This window comes from Pelodiscus sinensis, chromosome 22 (assembly GCF_052426305.1).
Source record: "Pelodiscus sinensis isolate ZL-2025 chromosome 22, ASM5242630v1, whole genome shotgun sequence".
Taxonomy (NCBI): domain Eukaryota; kingdom Metazoa; phylum Chordata; order Testudines; family Trionychidae; genus Pelodiscus; species Pelodiscus sinensis.
Genome location: NC_143073.1, coordinates 16831540 through 16851659, shown reverse-complemented (window position 1 = coordinate 16851659; position 20120 = coordinate 16831540). Strand labels below are relative to the sequence as shown.

The 20120-nt window shown below is 55.7% G+C and overlaps 1 protein-coding gene and 1 long non-coding RNA gene across 2 annotated transcripts in view; one reads left to right on the top strand and one right to left on the bottom strand.

The window, feature by feature from the left end:
* The window catches only part of KIF1C (kinesin family member 1C), a 63474-nt gene extending 43656 nt beyond the window's left edge, over positions 1–19818 (top strand). The window contains exons 6-22 of the mRNA XM_075908442.2: positions 134–312; positions 485–596; positions 810–887; positions 1345–1410; positions 1919–1997; positions 2189–2267; positions 2415–2563; positions 2874–3037; positions 3895–3974; positions 4782–4857; positions 5171–5250; positions 5333–5427; positions 7865–7948; positions 8081–8261; positions 8453–8525; positions 15826–16437; positions 17032–19818. Coding sequence (XP_075764557.2) covers positions 134–312; positions 485–596; positions 810–887; positions 1345–1410; positions 1919–1997; positions 2189–2267; positions 2415–2563; positions 2874–3037; positions 3895–3974; positions 4782–4857; positions 5171–5250; positions 5333–5427; positions 7865–7948; positions 8081–8261; positions 8453–8525; positions 15826–16437; positions 17032–17733 — 2889 coding nt within the window. The 3' untranslated portion in view covers positions 17734–19818. The remainder of the gene's footprint in view (positions 1–133; positions 313–484; positions 597–809; positions 888–1344; positions 1411–1918; positions 1998–2188; positions 2268–2414; positions 2564–2873; positions 3038–3894; positions 3975–4781; positions 4858–5170; positions 5251–5332; positions 5428–7864; positions 7949–8080; positions 8262–8452; positions 8526–15825; positions 16438–17031) is intronic.
* On the bottom strand, positions 9584–15828 carry LOC112544369 (uncharacterized). The gene is made up of 3 exons (XR_003087718.3): positions 13357–15828; positions 10793–10884; positions 9584–9721 (listed from the first exon to the last, which is right to left on the bottom strand). It is a non-coding gene; the product is annotated as an uncharacterized LOC112544369 (long non-coding RNA).
* Positions 19819–20120: the final 302 nt, after the last annotated feature.

Genomic DNA, 20120 nt, shown 5'->3' with positions numbered 1-20120 from the left:
CCTTCCCCCTCCATTTGCACCCCCCAGTGCTCCCTCATCCCACCCCTTCTGTCCCCCATGCATCCCAAACTCTCATTTCCCCCTGCTCTCCGGGCCTGCCTCACTCCCACCCCCACCCCCACCCCCACCCCAGGTGAGCTACATGGAGATCTACTGCGAGCGGGTGCGGGATCTGCTGAACCCCAAGAGCCGGGGGAATCTGCGGGTACGCGAGCACCCTATCATGGGCCCCTACGTGGAAGATCTGTCCAAGCTGGCTGTGACTTCCTTTGCCGACGTGGCTGACCTCATGGACTGCGGGAACAAGGCCAGGTGAGAGCCCCTTGCTCCAGGGCAGTGGGGTAAGAGCAGGGGGCTGGGAGCCAGGACTCCTGGTTCTCTCCTGGCTCTGAGAGGGAAGTGGTGGCTGGGAGCCAGGACTGCTCCTCATTTTCTCCCCCCCCCCCCCCCCCCGGCCGGTTTCTCACCCCACCCCTACCCCCAGGACCGTAGCTGCCACCAATATGAATGAGACCAGCAGCCGCTCCCACGCTGTGTTCACCATCGTCTTCACACAGAGGAGACATGATGAGCTGACAGACCTGGACACAGAGAAGGTAACCCGGGGGGGAGCTGGCTGGGGGCAGGGGCAGGTCAGGCCAGTTGTGGGACCCATGTGGGGAGGGGTTCACCTAGCTGGGAGAGGTCAGGCATGGAACGAGTTTGTTGGGTCTCAGCCTGGCTCAGTGAGGACAGAGCAGGCCAGGGAGGGCAGCGAACAAAGTCCAGCCCTCTTGACCCGCTCTCTTTCTGACCCCGCCCCCCTTCAGGTCAGCAAAATCAGCCTGGTGGATCTGGCCGGCAGCGAGAGGGCGGATTCCTCTGGGGCAAAGGGCATGAGGCTAAAGGTGAGAGCCCCTAGACCCTGAACCAGGACCCCTCAGCAGCTGCTGCTCCGTGGAGAGGGGGCAGTCGCAACCCTCCAGGATGGCGCTAGATTAACCAGCCCACCAGGATGTCCCTGAGTGGCACGCCCTGTCAAGGGCTTCACAGCATCTGGCCCCACCCCCATCTGGCCTGGTGCGCACGTGCTGTGGAAGGTCAGTGTCACTGGCAGCATTTGAACCCCACCATTCAGGGACCTGCAGGCCCGGCCCTGCATGACTCCATGGGATCCGGGCACTAAGACACACGCGCACACGTTACAGGGCCGGCAGCATCCGTGGCTCCGATGCCTCTGGAGTGCGGTGTCTCGTGGCTGGCGTCCCGGGGGCCTGGACCCCTCTGGGAGGAGTGGTGGGCTGTTTGTGTAGCACATGGGTGGCCCCCAATGCCTGGTCTGCCCATGCTCTCCCCCTTCTACAGGAAGGTGCTAACATCAACAAGTCGCTGACCACGCTGGGGAAGGTCATCTCCGCCCTGGCCGAGCTGGTGAGTGGGATGGGGAGTTGGGCATCTTGCCCTTGTCTGGTCCAGGCAGTCCCTCTGTGGATCACCAGAGGGGCTCCCTCTTTGGTCAGAGTCGGCCACACGGCCCCCCAGCTGAGTCCTCCCTCTCCCCCCGCCAGACTTGTCCCCTCTGTGGGGGCCTGGCACCCAGCCAGTGTCTGCATCAACAACTGGCACCTTTTCCGGAGGGTCTGGCCAAGCTGGCTTCCCTCCCAGCCTAGCCACCAGGATCCCAGCTGTCTCTGGCCCCATCAGCCCCATGGGGGAAAGGAGCACCAGGGCCAGTCCTTCAACCACCTGCTGGTTCCACTCTACGCGTCTCTGGCTCTGACCCAGAAGCAGCTGCCCAACCCCTTGTTGCGCCACTGGACACAGCAGTGCTTTGCACAGAGGGGAAACTGAGGCACACATGGGCATGGCGAAGCTCGGTTGCATGGGGGTGTCAGCTCTTTCCTAGCGGCTCTCACCCTCCCCCTTGTTCCCTCTCCAGCAAAACAACAAGAAAAAGAAATCCGATTTCATCCCCTACCGTGACTCGGTGCTCACCTGGCTGCTCAAAGAAAACCTGGGTAACCTGCACTGATCCTGGGGGGCGGGTCCTGGCGCACTACATGGGGGGCAATATCCTGGCTAGAGGAGTGGGATATGGGAGGGACAGCGTGTCCTATTGGCCACTGTGGATATGGAGGAGAAATGGGATGTTTCTTGGAGGGTAGCAGGGGGTGGCTCCCCCACTAACCTCCCTCATCTCCTCCCCCAGGTGGTAACTCCCGCACGGCCATGATCGCTGCTTTGAGCCCCGCCGACATCAGCTATGAGGAGACCCTGAGCACCCTCCGGTGAGCACTGCAGACCTGGGGGGCACTTCTGGGTCATGGTGGTGGGGTGGATGGAAGAGGAGTGGGTATGTGGGCAGGGGAGAAGGGCTGGGCAAATTGGGAGCAGGGCTGCTCATTCATCCAGAGCTGCTAAAATACACCCCCCAGCTACGCGGACCGCACCAAGCAGATCCGTTGCAACGCGGTGATCAACGAGGACCCCAATGCCCGGCTCATCCGTGAGCTGAAGGAGGAGGTGGCCCGGCTGCGGGAACTGCTTTTCGCCCAGGGCCTCTCCGACGCTCCCCACCTTGGCGGTGAGTGCCCTGACAGGCAGAGAGGGAAAGGGGCAGAGTTAAGGGGATTTTGGTGGGGGTGGTGCAGCCTGCCTCTGATAAATGCTGGTGCCCGGAGTGGGGTGAGGAAAGAAGGCTCCATTTTTAAATGGGGGGTGGCTGCCTCCCAAATGCCCCCCATTGTGCAGCACTCTGGGCAGAGAATGGGGTGCATAGGGACTGGGCCACGGTTATATGGGGCGTCTAGCCAAAGGGTGGGTGCTGGGGGATGTGAGGGGTGCAGGTGCATCTGTGAGCATGACCAAACCCCTAACCTCAATGCTCCCTCCAGGCTTGAAGGGGGAGGAGCCTGCTGGCCCCCCTCCTGCTCCCATGCTGCCCTTTGACCCTGCTGCCAAGCCCCAGACCCCCACTACCCTCAATGGGGCATCTGAGCCCTTCCCCATCCTGGATGACCAGGATATCTGCACGGAGGAGGCCATGGAGAGACTGCAGGTAGGGCTGCTATCAAGGGGCATCACTTCCCCCCAATCTTAAGTGTTGGGGAATGTAAAATGAATAGGGGTCTGGAATGGCCTTGTTGCATTAGTGGTTCAGGGTTCAGCCACAGCATTACACTTAAACATGCTTTTTCCCTTCATTATACAGCCTAGGAAAATAGATAAGCATGCAGCTGCTCTTCTTTATTGTATCTTGATTATCCTCATTGGCACTGTATCATCTCTTCGGGGTTAACATCCTTGTAACCTTTTAGTTTGTAGCATAGGTATGTGTTGATTTAATTATAAATTGTGACTAGTAATTAGGGGCGGGTATAATTGGATTCATTATTTGCTTATGACTATTTATTTTTGGGGAGTTAACATTGCTAAATAAGGCTTTAGGAACAGTAGTGATAGACATGTACATTAACATACTAAAATAGATAAAAGAGTCCGACTAATGCCAAGTTGGGGCCACTGGAACACTGTGTTGAATGGCCGAGGTAAACGTGCATAGGCAATAAAGTGGTTCCGTTTACCACATCCGCTCCTGGGTCGCCTGTTTCTTCTCTAACATTAACTATCCCCTCCTCCAACCTTCCAGCTCAACCCAGATCCTCCCACTCTGCCCTCCAGTGGCCGGGAGTCCTGGCTCCCAGCTCCACTCCCATTACCCACCAGCCCCCGTTCCCTCCCAGAGCCAGGGTGAGAACCCAGGAGTCCTGGCTCCGAGTTCCCCTACCCTGAACTGTCTGGCAGTCCCCGCACACATACGCCTGTTGGGGTGGGGAGAGGCCAGGGCCCCAGGCTCAGCCTCTGGTGCTGTGTGCTGGAGGTGCCCTGAGCCTGGCTGCTCACTGGCATTCGCAGGAGACAGAGAAGATAATAGCGGAGCTGAATGAGACATGGGAGGAGAAGCTGCGGAAAACCGAGGCCCTTCGGATGGAGAGGTGAGCGCTGGGCCCGGGCGTACCCAAGAGGTGGCTGCATCTCAGTGCCGGGCAAGGGTGTGATGTAGTGGGGATTTTGTCCACTCTTGTAGTCCTGTGTTCACTCTGTTTTTGTATTCACTGTTTGCTTTGTTGTGCTTTATGAGATTCCTACTGTCCTATGCTACTGTGCTGTGTGTGCGTGCACGTCCCTTCCCCCCCCCGTGCACTCCAAACTCTCATCCCCCAGTGGGGGTTGGGATCTCTGTGGGAGAACTCCTGAGGGAGGCAAATAGGGAATGGCTCAGGTCAGCCTGTCACCTGAGCTAGATGGAGGATTCAGTCAGGTGACACTTTGCCCAGGAATCTGACACAGGAGCAGGTGGGGTGTCCTGGAAGGCTGGGGCCAGTTGCTGCTTGTGTGAGTGAGTTTTCAGCTGGCTGAGGGAGAAAGGAGCCTAGCTGGCCTGCGGGGTCGGGGCAGGGGCCCAGGGCCCCCCTCTCCCCAAGATGGGTTGTACTGACGGCTCCTGGTTCTTGTAACAAGAAGTCTGAGCCACGCTGGGTCCCTGTGAACAAATAAACCTTCCGCTCTACTTTCTGGCTGAGCATCATGACTGGCTGCAGGTGCAGGGTCTGGTGACTCCGTGACAGAGGGGTCCCTGTGGAACCAGCCGCCCCTTCCCAGAGATGGCTCCATCTCAGTGCCAGGTGAAGGGTCCCTGTGGAACCAACCACTCTGCCCCAGAGGTGGCCGAATTTCCATGGGCGTTTGCCTGTTAACCTTTCGGGGATGCGTGGTGTCATGAGGTGGGTCTCTTGCTGCAGGGAGGCGCTCTTGGCTGAGATGGGTGTGGCTGTGCGGGAAGATGGTGGCACGGTGGGGGTCTTCTCCCCTAAAAAGGTGAGTGGAGAAGCTGGAGGACCCCTTGGGCAGTGGTGGGGCTGCCATATGGATGGGGGAATCTGTACAGCGCTACACAGAGCTCCACCAAGATCAGGGGTCAGCCCAGATGCCCCAATTCTATTTTCTGTACTCGCCCCCATCCGTCTCTGCACCCGACAGTCGTTGACCTCTGAATCCCCCAGGATTGGGCCCTTCTCCGTAGGGGGCTGGGCCCCTCCACCCCAGTTCCCTTGAGCAGGGCCCTTCTCTGCAGGGAGCTGGGTCCCCGAACCCTGCCCCCCCACTCATGTGTCGCCCCCTCCACACACAGACCCCGCACCTGGTGAACCTGAATGAGGACCCGCTGATGTCAGAGTGCCTGCTGTACCACATCAAGGACGGCGTGACCAGGTTGGGGGCAGGATGGGGTCCCACGGGAGGGGGTCAGGTGTGTCCTGACCCACCTTGCTCACTCGTGCCCCTCTCTCCGCAGGGTGGGCCAAGTGGATGTGGACATCAGGCTGACAGGACAGTTCATCAGGGAGCAGCACTGTGTCTTCCGCAGCTGCCCCAATGCTGCTGGGGAAGGTATGGGCAGGAGGGCCCCCTGCACCCCACATTGATCTGCTCTGTGGACAGGGCACTGCCCCGCAGCCCCTCTGCAATCCAAGAAGTTCTGGGGGCACCACTGAGAGGTCAGATCAGGGTGAATTGCTTGGAACCAGGGCTACTTACAGCCCATGACTGGGGATCCTCCTCGCTAAGACACACAGGGCACTTCTCTTCGTCACACAAGCAGCCCCCTTAGATACCCAGCTTCTGCTGTGCTACAGACGGCTCTGCTCCTTCCCCAGGTGAGAGGCTATGAAAACCCATCTCGCCAAATCCCAGCAGGTTCTCCTGAACCCAGCACACCAGCCACATGCCAGGTCAATTTACACTTCAGAGCAGGGGTGGGGAGCCCTTCTTAGGTCGGGGGCCGCACACAAGTGAGAAGCCCGACTGAGCAGGAGAAAGACACTCCCCACATTCCCCTCGCACACCAGAACCTATGGCGCCCAGGCTGGCAGATTCTGTGTGCTCCAGCCCTGAGGGTGGGTGGCAGGGTGGCTGGAGCATCAGTGCGGGATCCCCAATGCTGAACCTCAGGGGCTGGACCCAGGTAAGCCAGAGGCCGCATCTGGTCTCTGGGCTTGAAGTCCCCCCCCTCCCCTCACTTTAGACCTTACGCAAAGAGCACGCTGCGCCAGTCCTTTAGAATCTAACCGCTAAAGGCTTATTCATAAAAGAAAGAGAAGGTCAAGAGTAAAACTGCTAAAGGAAACAGATTGCGCACGCCGATTCCCAAGTTCCTGGTGCAGGCGTGCAGCAGAGATGGAATAAACTGCTGTCTGTAAGTCTCTGGAATATGTCCTCTGCTAGGGTGGGTCATCAGTCCTTTCGGGCTCATGACAAAGCTGCCCCTGACGGGATGAGCTGGAGTGAAGACAAAGCTGGAAGAGCCCCCAGGGCCCTCCTTCTACCCTTGCCCACACGGCGGGAATCCCATTGCTCCCCTCCCAAAATGGTATTTGTCACGTGAGTCAGTCACTGACCATGCCTGACTCAGGCCTTAGCAGCCATCGCTCACAGGCTGGTCTGAATCTTCACAGCCAAGTTCCTCAGCTGTGGATCGGCACCGCTGGAGGCCCATTGCTGGCCAAGTGCTGCTAGTCGCTGACTAGCCACCCTTACACAATGGCTGGGCGACGCCTGTTGATAACTCCCAGGAACGAACATTTGGAATGCGAGGATACAAATACAAAAATGACATCTGCCCACAAGCAGCACAAACCGAACCAGCGAATCATCAGCTTTCGAGACACGTCACGGGGCCCACTCAGCACAGGATTTGGTGCAAACATAGAACAGTGGCTGCAACAATGATTCCCATGTTCACATCAGACTCCTGTAACGTCACATCCTCCATGCAGGTGGCACAGAGTCACCAGCTCAGGGCTTCCCAGGTCCAGCCTCAGAGTACTCAGCCCCGGTCACACTGTGAGCCTCCTGTTCACCCCATAAGCTCCTCACAGTGAGTCCCCGAGTGGGACATCCTGGGGAACCTCATTCTCCCTACCGCTGCAGGCCCTGCTCCCCACTGGGCAGCCGGCAGGTAATGCAGACAAGCTGTGGGAACCTGGCATAGGACAGATACAGGGAGCAAGGACCTGCAGCAAGGAGGGACCTAGGCTTTGCCCTCCACATCCCTAACCTCAGGACTGACTCCCCCAGCAGCCGAGCCTCACAACCCCCTTCGCCCTCTGGGCTTTGTGTGTCTCCCAGGCAAACCGTTCCCCTGGGCTCTGTTCTCCAGCAGCTCTGGCTGGCTCCGTGCATGGGACGGGCCTGTCTACTGGGTGCCCAGCTACATGGTGCTGGCTGGTCACTGTTAGTCCCTTGCAGCTGCAGCGGCTCTCTGGGGCTCTCGGTGCCCATTCCCCACCCTTCTGCCTAGAGAGTAATGTGGGGACACCCAGGCGCGCACAGTATTCAGAAAAAACATGAAGTGCATTCCCGCTTCGGCACAATGGGGTCCTGGGTCCTCCGGGGCAAGACACTCCCTGACCCAGCATCCTGCCTCTGGGGGAAGCGGGGGGAAGCGGTGAGGGGGAGAGTCTGCAGTGGCCCTTCTCAACCAATGGCCTGGACCTGGAAGGGCAGGTTCCCCTGACAACACTCACCTTAATGCCTCTTTCCCCCTCTCTTGTGCTGGCGGCAGGCAGCTGAGACGCCAACTCACCCAGGTATGGATCACTGTTGTCGCCCAGCCCTCCCTCGCCAGCAATGCCCATGGGTCATGTCCCCTCCCCATTCGCATGCCTGTCCCCCCAGGGCACAAGGGAATCTGCTCTCAATCAAAGCGTGTCCACTCCCCTTCCCCTGCCTGTGTGACTGAGACGCCCCCCATCCCTTGGTGTGCTCCTCCCCCTGGACAGGACGGGACACCCTTGGCCCCATCTTATGGGGTCTCCTCTGCCCGCAGCCATCGTCACGCTGGAGCCTTGCGATGGAGCTGAAACCTATGTCAATGGGAAGCTGGTGACGGAGCCACTGGTCCTACGGTCAGGTAGGGGCAGCTCCTCGAACTCCTGGGTTCTCTCCTCGGTGCTGGGAGGGCAGTGTGGGCTGGGAGGTTAGATTAGAGGCCTGGGAGCCAGGACTCCTGGGTTCTCTCACCTCCTCTGTTCCTGCCTCTCAGGGAACCGCATCGTGATGGGCAAGAACCATGTGTTCCGTTTCACCCACCCGGAGCAGGCGCGCCTGGCCCGAGAGCGCAGCGCCCCAGCGGAGCTGCCAGCTGAGCCCGTGGACTGGAGCTTCGCCCAGCGCGAGCTGCTGGAGCACCAGGGCATTGACATCAAGCTGGAGATGGAGAAGAGGTGGGGAGGGGTAGCTGTGCACAGTGGGGAAAGCCAGGGAGAGGCCCAATGGGGTTCTGTGAGGGCCATCTCCCTGCCCCTCTGGGGGAGATTCTGGGATTGCAGGGAGTCCTTGCGCAGGGGGCTTTACAGGCCAGGATCAAGGGAGTGCCCTGATCTTATAGCCTTTCCTGTGTCTCCCCCAACCCCAGGCTGCAGGACCTGGAGAACCAGTACCGTCGGGAAAAGGAGGAGGCCGACTTGCTCCTGGAGCAGCAGCGGCTGGTAAGGATACCAGGGGTGAGGTGTGAGTCAAGGAGGTCTGCAATATGATGGGTTGTGAGCATGTTCCCTCTAAACTGTAGGGCAACCCAGCTTCACAGATGGTTAATCAGCCCTGCCCAGTCAGAGGCTCAGGGATCCCTGCATGGAGCTGACTGGGCGGGGCTGATTAATCACCTGTGATGCTGCATTGCACTGGAGCTTAGAGGGAACACTGCTTGTGAGGGTACATCTGGGGAGTAAAATTGGGGCCAGTTAGTTAGAATCTGGGCTACTGAAAGCTGACATCTAGGGGTCCTCCACTCTAGGGCACCAAACCAGTCACACAGGGCACTTCTGTTTGCCACACTGGCCTGCAAGAAGTCACACAAGCAACCCCCTTAGATGCCCAGCTTCTCCTGTGCCACAGCCAGCACCACGCCTTACATAGGGGAAGCAAAATGCAGGACAATGTAGCACTTTAAAGACTAACAAGATGGTTTATTAGATGATGAGCTTTCGTGGGCCAGACCCACTTCCTCAGATCAAATAATGGAAGAAAAGGGTCTGGCCCACAAAAGCTCATCATCTAATAAACCATCTTGTTAGTCTTTAAAGTGCTACATTGTCCTGCATTTTGCTTCAGCTACCCCAGACTAACACGGCTACATCTCTACCACTATTTTACATAGGGGAGAGGTTATGAAAAGCCATCTCACCAGATCCAAACAAGTTCTGACCCCAAAGGACCAGCCACAGGCCCAGGTCAATTTATGCCTTAGAACTTAGCCTAATCCTTTAGCATCTAAAAGGATAAAGCCACGGACACTCGCATCCTTGCTCTCTGGGGCTTCTCACCACCCTATACTCCTGGGCCAGATCTCTTGGTCTCCCCCAGTCTAGTCACAAAGCTGAGATCACTGCCTCTCCTCCCAAATAGCATTATAGACACTGAACCTCTTCAGGTCTGAGGAGAATGCAATTGTGGGCACCGCGTTCTTCATCGAGTGGTGTCCCTGTGGGTGCTCCACTCGGGTCTCGGTGCGTGCCTGTGCGGGGATAGGAGATTTTTGCGAGCAATGCCCCTCGCACAGCGCCTGCGTGCTCAGTGGCCACTCTACCCCCACCCCTGAGCCTGTGGAATGCATGCACGGCGCGAGTCCCATTGGTTCCTTTTCAACCATCCCTGGCTGAAGACGGAATTCAGAGCAGCACTCTTCCTGACAGGAAAAACAGAAATGGTCGATTAGTTTTAGGTTTTTACCTCATAGTTTTACTTAGTTCCACCTTTTTCAAGGTTTACTTCATTTAAGGGGGGGGGAGGGAGAGGAAAAAAAGCGGCAGCCGCAGCGGCTTTTCTTCTCCACAACAATGCCAGGTTCCCCCAGCTTCAAAAAATGTGATTCCTGCAGAGACTCAGTGTCTACCACAGATAGCCATGCCTCATATGCCAAATGCCTGGGGGAATCTCCTTTGGCACACAAATGCCCTCATTGCCTGAATATGAGGGCAAAGGCCAGGAAAGACCACAAAATGCTGCTCAAGACTATTCTGTGAGACAAGTCTCTTCAATCACCAAGGGACAAACCAGAGGAGGTGTGGGCACAGCAAAAGCCCTCGGGTAAGGGCAGCTTCATCATCCCACAAAGGCTCTGAAGCTGCAAGGGCTTCCCCAGCATGCTCCCTGTCCGAGCTGCCTAGAGCCTCTCGTTCCCCGGTGCCATCAGTGTCTGGTACCACGGAGAAACGCAAGTCAGTGCCAGCCAGGAGAGCTGAAGCACAAACTAAGACCGCCACATCAACTGGCGCCACTGATGCAGCAGCTTCAGATAAGTCGCATATGCCTCCTCCATCAGCTCGTGAGCTTTCCCTCTGCACCCAATCTGACCAGGCAGAGTGATTTTGACCACCCCATGGTACCGCAGCACAAGAAAATGCTGCACAAAACGCTGCACCTACAAATCTCAGTCTGATTCAAGAGGAGTAACTGGCTCACCATGCTCCACAGTGCAGGGGCATGCTAACATTTCAGAGTGGCCCCCATTTGCCTACACCCCTATCCCTAAGATCTGACTATGGTAGTGGGCACAGGAGCAGGCTCTCATCAGGCCACTTTTCTCCTTCTCTATCACTAGCTTCCTGGCATTTATACAGGGACCACTCCCTTCAAGCCTCTACATCCCAGCAACACTGCACCTCTAGGTGCTCACCCACAATCTCTGCACCCTCTTCAGCTGCTCACCCGCCCTCAGTAATTTCTCAGGCGAGTTCCAGTGAGCATGACAACTTACCCCAATCGGATTCAGAGAGTTCCTCACATGAACCCAGATCCAGGCAGGACAAAGCAGTATTCCAGATCTCACCACCTCCTCTGACAGATGACCTGAAACATTTTTCAGGAACTTTTCAAATGGGTAGCACAATTGCAAGATATTACATTCCAAGAGGTGCAGGACAAGCAATACAAATTACTCACCATATTACAACCCTTAGCATCCTCAAAGATAGCTTTACCCATTATCCTTGATTGCGAGTCAATGTTATAGGCAACGCATGTGCAGCCTTGCAAACAAGACTGCAAATGTCGTGGCCACCATATGCCCCAGTAATTGAAGGCACGTCTGGACCGTGGAGAAGGGGGCTTGTCTGACCTGTTGAACGAGGTTGCAGATCGCCCTGAATCTTTGTGGCGGGAGGTAGGCCTGTGGCAAAATCCAGGATTCGGATTGCTCTGTGGCAAAATCCATCCTCTGTTCTGCTCACAAACTGCAGAGCCGACAGAAAATATTTTGTTCCTGCAAAGGACATGGACTTTCTATTTAGCCACCCACAGCCAAATTTGCTAGTGGTGGAATCTGTGAAACACCATTTGAATCTACACCCCATGACAAAGAACACAAACGGCTAGACACCTTGGGCCGCAAAGTGTACTCTTTGGCTACACTTCAGTTCTGTATATCTGATTATACAGCACTGTTGGCTAATTACCATCATGCCAATTATGCCAAATTACAAGACTTGCTACAGGACCTCCCTGAAAACAAGCAACCTCACCTCCAATCCATCAGTAAGGAGGGTTTATCAATAGCTAAAACAGCTCTTCAGGCCACTATGGAAGTCGCAGACGCTGCAGCTAGAGCCATAGCCATAGTAATGCACAGGGCCTCATGGCTGCAGTCATCGGGGTCCCAAGGGAATTACAAGCAAGGGTGGAGGATCTCCCCTTTGACAGGAATTTAACAAAACTAGTTCTCTGCAAATCAAGCAGCAAATTTGAAATTTTGGTTAGGGGTCTGAGTGACCACCCTATAAGTCCAGTGCAATCTAGTGTCACCTTCAGTAACTGCCTGAGACCTTTCTGCCAATGGTGGGCCCAAATTACCACAGACAAGTGTGTCCTAGAAATTATCAAATGGGGTTATACAATCCCCTTTACTTCCATGTCCTCTACCCCATCCCTCATCAGGGACCCCTCTCATGAGCCCCTGTTATGGACAGAGATGGAAAAGCTTAGGAGCAATAGATCATTATCAATACACAGTCCTCCCCTTTGGCCTTTCTACGGCCCCTCGAGGAATTTCAAAGACCCTACCTGTAGTCACAGCCTTTCTCAGAAGACAAAATGCCATTATGTTCCCTTACCTAGATGATTGTCTAATCAAAGGCCCTACCTATCAGCAAACTAATATCATGACAACTATTACCAGGGAATGTTTTTCCCAACTTGGCAAAAGATAGAGTTAATTGGCGTATTGCTAGACCCAATCACAGCAAGAGCCTACCTCCCGCCACAAAGATTCAGGGCGATCTGCAACCTCGTTCAACAGGTCAGACAAGCCCCCTTCTCCACGGTCCAGATGTGCCTTCAATTACTGGGGCATATGGTGGCCACGACATTTGTAGTCTTGTTTGCAAGGCTGCACATGCGTTGCCTATAACATTGACTTGCAATCAACTATATACCAACCCAACACAGCCTCGCGAAGCACCTCTCGCTTCCTCCACCAGTGCTGCAGTCCCCCGAATGGTGGACATCTCCAAACAACCTCCTCATCAGTATACCCTTCCACTGACCAGACCCTTCACTTACTATAACAGATGCATCGCGCATGGGCTGGGGACCCCACTGTGGCACAGCGTCAATACAGGGTACGTGGGCCCAACACAAGAGAAACTTTCACATCAATATCCTAGAGCTCAGGGCCATTCGCACGGCTTGCGCCCATTTCCTTCCCCTGATAAAGGGCAGAACTATCCGTGTCCTCACAGACAACCCACTGCCTATCTTTTATGTCAACCGGCAGGGGGTGTGTGCCTGATTACACTCTCTATATGCCAAGGCAGTCAGAGTCTGGAACTGGTGCATCAGAAATCAGATAACCCCAATGGCCATGTACATACCAGGACAACAGAATGTGAGAGCCAACAAACTGAACAGACATTTCTCAGATCAGCACAAGTGATCAATACCAATGTCCTCCTTTCAGTCTTCTGCAAATGGGGCTTTCCAAATATAAACCTCTTTGCAACACCTCATAACTGTAAATGCCACAGATTCTACTCTCAGGCAGGATTAGGCAAGAGGTCAGAAGTGGACGCCTTCACCATCCACTGGACAGCTCCCCTACTTTATGCCTTTCCACTAATCCCACTTCTCACCAGAGTGATCAACAAGATCCAATCCGATCGGGCCACAGTAATCTTAATAGCCCCAGCCTGGCCGAGACAGCCTTGGTTCACTTACCTACACTACCTGGCAATTAGATCAACCTATCCCTCTCCCGGAAGTGCCAAATCTCCTCACACAGCACTACGGCAGTATATGTCACCTCAATATCAAAACCATGTAACTCACGGAATGGCTTATCCGTGGTTCCAGAATGAAGAAATCACCTGTTCGGACAGGGTTTTCTTCTAAACAGTTGGCATCCCTCCACAAGAAGCACCTATCAAAACAAGTAGACGCGTTTTCAACAATGGTGCACGATGTGCAATTTGCATCCCATCACAGTCCCCATACCTACCTTACTTGACTACCTCATGGACCTTAGCGACATGGGCCTCTCCGTCAGCTCTGTCTGGGTCCACCTGGCAGCGATCATGGCCTTCCGTGATCCCGTAGACGGCTTCTCTCTCTTTGCACATCCCATGGTGAAGTGTTTTCTCACAGGTTTACAGAAAATGCATCCAAACCTCCATCACCCCCCTCAGCCACCGCAGCCCATTAGGGCTCATTCCACACATGTGATGGCCGCTACAATGGTCTGCCTGAACAACGTACCATTGGCAGACATTTGTAGAGCAGCCACGTGGTCCTCACACCATGCTTTCACACAGCACTATACCCTGCACAAGGGGACGATACCCTCCACATCTCTAGCAGATGCAGTCCTTCCTCCTTCCACTTAGACTCCAATGCCCACCTCCATCAGGTGTGTACTGCTACAGAGTCACCTGAGTGGTGCACCCTCACGGCCACCACTCAGTGAAGAAGTTACTCACCCTGTGCAGTAACGATAGTTCTTCGAGATGTGTTCTGTGGGACAAAAAACCTCCAAGCCAGCCAGGGAAGATCTTTTTCTCTGGGTGGGTCTTTGTCTCCCTAAGGGTGTGTCCTCCAAGACAAAGAGCCTGAAAACCTTACATCTTAAATAGACTTCCTTTGGGTGGGAATTCTTTATTTTTACATTCTCCCCTTCTGTGGAAAATTACCTGGTCAGACCCTACCAGTTGGAGCAGTGGACACATGTCTTCCTAAGAGCAGCCACTTCTTAGACTTAAAGGACAAAGGAGCCTGTTACAGGTGATCACTCAGACACTAAGGTATCCGAGCACTGGAAACACCCTTAATGGCCTTCATATACATGTTTAAAACCATAAACCATTCCCTCCCCCATATTTCTAACTTCATACAGGAGTGACACACACACCAAAATAAGATACAGATCCATCAGACTGTGATATTAACATTGATATTTGACATGAGGTATTTTGTCCTAAGCATCTTTGAATTGTGCATATTTGTATCCATAAGTCAATTTCTTAAAATGGGGGTCCGCCACAGAGCACCTCCCATTGCGCTGGCTGTGTGATGTACCTCCCAAAAGGGAGTTTGTCACATGAGCAAGCCACCTGTCTGTGGGGTACAGGTTTGCCTGCAGGTTTGCAGCTGTTGTCCGTGAAGTGCTGCTGTTCACTTGACTCTACCCCACAATAGGTGGGTCGCCTGTTGCTGTGGCTCAGATGCAAATACTTGAAATACCAGCACAGAGCCAATACTTCCCATGCAGAAATCATACAAGCATATGGGTCATGTCAACGGACTCAGCAAAGCATCAGCTTTCCATAGATACCTCACTTGGCCCACTTTGTACCGAATCTGAGGCAGACGCATAACGGGGTACAACAACATTCTGCATGTCCACATCAAAAATTGAATCATGTCCCAGGGCCACACCGGGGGCATTAGTCAGCAGATGGGAGGTAGCAGAAGGCAGGGAGTGAAGGCGCTCTCAGGTTTGCTTCATACAGGATATGGAGTAGGGAACAGGCTGGGAGTAAGGGGGGGGTCATTCTGATACCCCTCACTATGTCTGACATGGCCCCCAATATATGGGAATAGACAAGCGCTTGGGAGGCATAGGAGGTGCAGGGCCAGAGGCGGCCACAAGCTGGGAGGGGGGTGCCAGGCGGCAGTGCTGATCCTGTCTGTCCTGCAGTCTACAGACTTTGGACAGCCGTGATGACTCTCACAAGTAGTTGTGCAAGGGACACTCATTTGAGGATGGGCGGTGAAGGTTGAAGGGCCAGGAAGGAGCTAAGCTGGGATGGGGATGCCAGCTGGAAATGCTGACCCCGTCTGTCTTCCCCCGGCCCTGTATATGTAGTCGGACAAGCACTTGTGCAAGGGGCACTTGTGCGAGGAGGGCCTTGGGAAGCACGTATCCAGGAATGGGCTGCACACATGGGATGGGGATGCTGACAACACTGACCCTGTTACCCCTCTACTGCACCTTGGCAGTATGTAGACTTGACTTTCACAAGTATTCGTGCAAGGAGAGGATGTGGGGCTGGTGTGGAGGGGTACAGGCCAGGAGAGGGCCATGCAGCTGGGAAGGGATGCTGGCGGACAGTGCTGACCCTGTTTGTGTGTCCTTCTGTGGTACTCGTACAGTGAGGACTAGTTGCATAAGTGCTCTTTACACGAGCACTTGTGCAAGGAGAGGATGTGGGACCGGTGTGAGGGCTGGGAGGGAACCACGCAGCCAGGATGGGAGTGCCAGCTGGTGGGGGCTGACCCTTTCTGTTTCCCTTCCTTTTGCAGTATGCGGACTCAGACAGCGGGGACGACTCGGACAAGCGCTCGTGCGAGGAGAGCTGGCGCCTGATCTCCTCGCTGCGGGAGAAGCTGCCAGCCACCAAGGTGCAGAGTATTGTGAAGCGCTGCGGGCTACCCAGCAGCGGCAAACGGCGGGAACCCCTGCGGGTCTACCAGATCCCCCAGCGGCGCCGCATAGCCAAGGACCCCAAGTGGGTCACGCTGGCCGACCTGAAGATGCAGGCGGTGAAGGAGATCTGCTATGAGGCAGCGCTCAATGATTTCAAACACAACCGCCCAGAGATTGAGGCCATGAGCATTGTGAAGATGAAGGAGCTGTGCCGGCTCTATGGCAAGCGGGACCCCCACGAGAAGGAGTCCTGGCGTGCCGTGGCCCGGGACGTCTGGGACACCGTGGGTGGGGGTGAGGAGCGAGGAGAGGAAGACGGCAAGGCAGGCGGCAGCTCCCACCCGGACGTGGACGACTTGCGAGCCCACATCGACAAGCTGACCGACATTCTGCAAGAGGTCAAAATCCAGAACAACATGAAGGATGAGGAGATCCGGGCGCTGCGGCACCGTGTGGTGAAAATGGAACAGGTCCTCCCCTTTCCCCAGGTGAAGGGAGAACCAGGCGTCCGTGCCGCGCCCCCCCTCCCCGCACCCACTCTAACCACCAGCCCCCACTCCCCTCCCAGAGCCGGGAGGAGCCAGGCCCACTGGATTGGTCATGCACTGGCCACATCTGACCACAAGGTGGAGCCCAAGCATCAAGTGACAAACATGGGAAGCAGGGGCTGTGGGTTGGGTGTGAGGGGCACTGGGGTGGGACTGGTTGTGTCAGATGCTGTATGAGCACTGCCTAGCTCAGTGACCCTCCCCCCACCCACCTCTGGGTGGGGAAGGGACTCTGGGCCAGTCTTTCTCAACAGCTGCTCATTTTTGCTTCACACGCAGAGGAGCTCCAAGGTGACAGATGGCTCAGGAATGAACCCAGAAATTCCTGGCTCTGACCTTACTAGATTCTCCTCTGGGGTCTCTGAATATAGAGCCCAGGAATACCAGCCCTCTGCTCTAATCCACTAGCCCCCACTCCCCTCCCAGAGCTGTGGAGAGAACACAGGAGTTTTGGCTCCCAATCCCCTGCCCACTCTGCTCTGGTGGTAGAACCCAAGTGTCCTGTCCCCTAACACCAGCCCCATTTTCTGGCAGGAGGACGGGGTGGACGAGGACCTGGAGAACGACTGGAGCTCTCCGCTGTTGGAGGCAGGGCCAGAAGATGATGCAGGGTCCCAGGACGGAGTGGGGAGCCAGGAGTCCCTGTGTGCCAAGGAAGAGCCGTCTGCCTCCAGTTACGAGCGAGTGTGCCGCCTGATGGAGCAGGACCCAGCTTTCCGGCGTGGGCGCCTGCGCTGGCTGAAGCAGGAGCAGGCCCGGCTGCAGCAGCAGCAGCTCTGCAGAGGCCTTCGGCGCCAGCTCCACACCCCTGGCAAGTTTGTGCCCCCTCAGGACTGCAAGCTCCGCTTCCCCTTTAGGAGTAACCCGCAGCACCGCTACTCCTGGGGACCCAGCGCAGCCTTCATGGTGGGTGGGGGTGAGGAGGTGGCAGCGGAGGGAGCCAGCCCAGAGCAGGAGCAGTTGGAGCCGGGCTCTCCCAGGCCCCAACGGTGTTGGCAGTACAGCCCCCAGCACAAACATTGCAGCCGGCAGCGACTGCGCCGGCGCAACTCTCTCGACGGGGGCAACCGGGCCAAGCCCTCCCACCCTGGCGGCCCAGAGCCGTACCAGCCCCGCAAGCACCACCCCTACCCACAGCACCGCCCGAACCCAGCCCCACGCCCCTATACCACCCCACCCCGCATGCGCCGTCAACGCTCGGCCCCCAACCTCCAGGACCATGAGACCCTGCTGTAGCACCTATCCCACAGGCCAGACTCTGGAGAGGGTGGGGGGGGCTCTGGAATGAAGGATCATGGGAAAATCAGAGGCAGCAGTTGACTGTGGAGGATCATAGGAAATTGTGGTGAGCTACAGAGGATTATGGGGAAAGGAGTGAAAGAGAATCTGTGGAAAAGGAGAGACAGTGGCTGAGCTGCAGGGGATCATGGTAAATAGTCATGGAAAAATTGGAGAGGAGGAGGAGGATAGAAATTGGTGCAAACTGCAGAGGCTTATGGGAAAATCAGGGTGAGTGGCAGAGGATCATGGGAAAATTGGAGTGGGGCCATTGCAGATGATGCTGGAAAAATGGGAGTGGAGGGTCATGGGAAATTGGGATAAGCCCCAAAGGATTATGGGAACCTGGGGTGAGCTGTAAAGGATCATGGGACATTAGGAATTGGAGGATTGTGGGAAAGTGGAGGCCCTGGTGGAACTATAGAGGATGATGGGAAATGGGGCCGAAGGCCAAGCCACAGAGGGTTGTGGGATCCAGGGTTGGGGAGCTGCAGAGGACCATGGGAAATCAAACTAGGAAAGCTGCTCGGTGATGGGTTTGCTGCTGGGTTTGGCCCTGAGACTTCAGGATCCCTGGGTCGATAGGGAAAAACATTGGGTGCCTGGCCCCAAAAGACCCCTGGGGCGCATCACCCATCCTCAGCCCAGCTTGCACAAGGACAATCAGGTTCATTGTCTCCAACATCTCACCATGAGGGGTTCTGGCCCTGGCACCCCCTTCCCCTCCAGCAGTAGCTTTATGGGGCACATAGGGCTCCCCACAGCTGGGGGTAAAGGAAGCAGATGGCAGAAGAATGTGGGGGGGGGGAGCTGTGGGGGGGATGTGTTAATACAATGGGGAGGGGGTGGCTGAGTCCCTGGGCTGCTGGTTGACAGAATCTCTGGTGGGCCCTGGCACAGGACAGTTGTCTGGGGGTTGGGGGGATTTTGGAAAGACAGTCGCTGTGTCTACACTGGTGCAATCTCGCGCAAAAGTGGCCGCTCTTACACAAAAACTTGCTGCCTGTCTACACTGGCTGTGTGTTCTTGTGCAAGTAAACTGACGTTCTAATGTATAAAATCAGGGCTGCTTGCGCCAGAACTCTTGACGCTCCCACTCAGGAATAAGCCCTTTTGCGCAACTGTTCTTGTGCAAGAGGCCAGTGTAGACAGGCAACATGAATTTCTTGCGCAAGAAAGCTCTATGGTTAAAATGGCCATCAGAGCTTTCTTGCGCAAGAGAGCGTCTACACTGACATGGATGCTCTTGCGCAAAAGCACATCTCTTCTGGAAGAGTTTTTGCAGAGGAACTCTTCTCCTGCAAAAACTCTTTTGCGGAACGCGCCAATGAAGACGTAGCCTGTATGTGCAAGAGTTTCATTCACCCACATGTGTGGGGCTGGGAGCCCGGATGCCTGGGTTTGCTCCCCAGATCTGAGACGGGAGTGAGAACTGGTGGAGTAGAGCTGGGAGCCAGGACTTGCATTTCCTTCGCTGCCGTTGGTAAATGCTGGGGGGGGGGCTTTGTCCCCCGGCTGTGGGGGGGCGGAGGGTCTCAGGCTCAAGCTGCTCCTACACTTAGGGGCAATGGGTTGTGTCCAGCGAGTCCCTGGCCTGAAATCTGCCAGAATCTGGTCCTGAGCCCTTGACTTGCCAGGGGCTGGGGAGTGGTGTAGGTGTCCCCCAATTCAGCCCCTCCCCTTAGCATCTGATCTCCAAACACTCCCAGGTTTGAGGTGTCCCCTTCCCCACTTGGGGGGGCACAGGGTAGGATGGAGAAGTCTCACCCTCCAGTAACCCCACTTGAAATGCTCATGCCTAGCAGTGTGCAACCCCCCCCATTTAGAAACCAGCTCAAGCCACCCCTGCATCCCTGGCTCTGCCCCCCAGGGGGGTCCCTCTGCCTTCGGACAGTCTGTGTGTGTGTGTTTTGTTTCTGCACGATGTGTCCCCTCGTTCTCTGTGGTTGGATTTATTCTTTTCTTTTTGGGGGGGCAGGTCTGGGAATTATATTGTGCTGTTATCAACCCTCCCCCCTCCCCATATTAAACATGTAAACTGCCTCTGTGTCTTGAACCAGTGTTTTCGGGGAAGCCCAAGACTGGGCAGGCAGGAGCTGTGGGTCAGGAGTGAGGGGCACTGGTAGGGCTAGGGGAGCCCGGCGCTGCTCGTTTTTTCTGCCTTCAGTTCTGGCTGCTGCCTCTGTCCTCACATTACCTCTTGCCCCACTTCCCCAGCGTCACTGGGTGATTATGCTCCTTGGGGTCAATGTTCTGTGCTAGTGGCTCCATGCCCAGCGGTGCTTGGCTTTGCCATCAAAGCCCTTTATAGAGTCTTGTTTATTTTCCTTCCTGGCCTGGCAGGG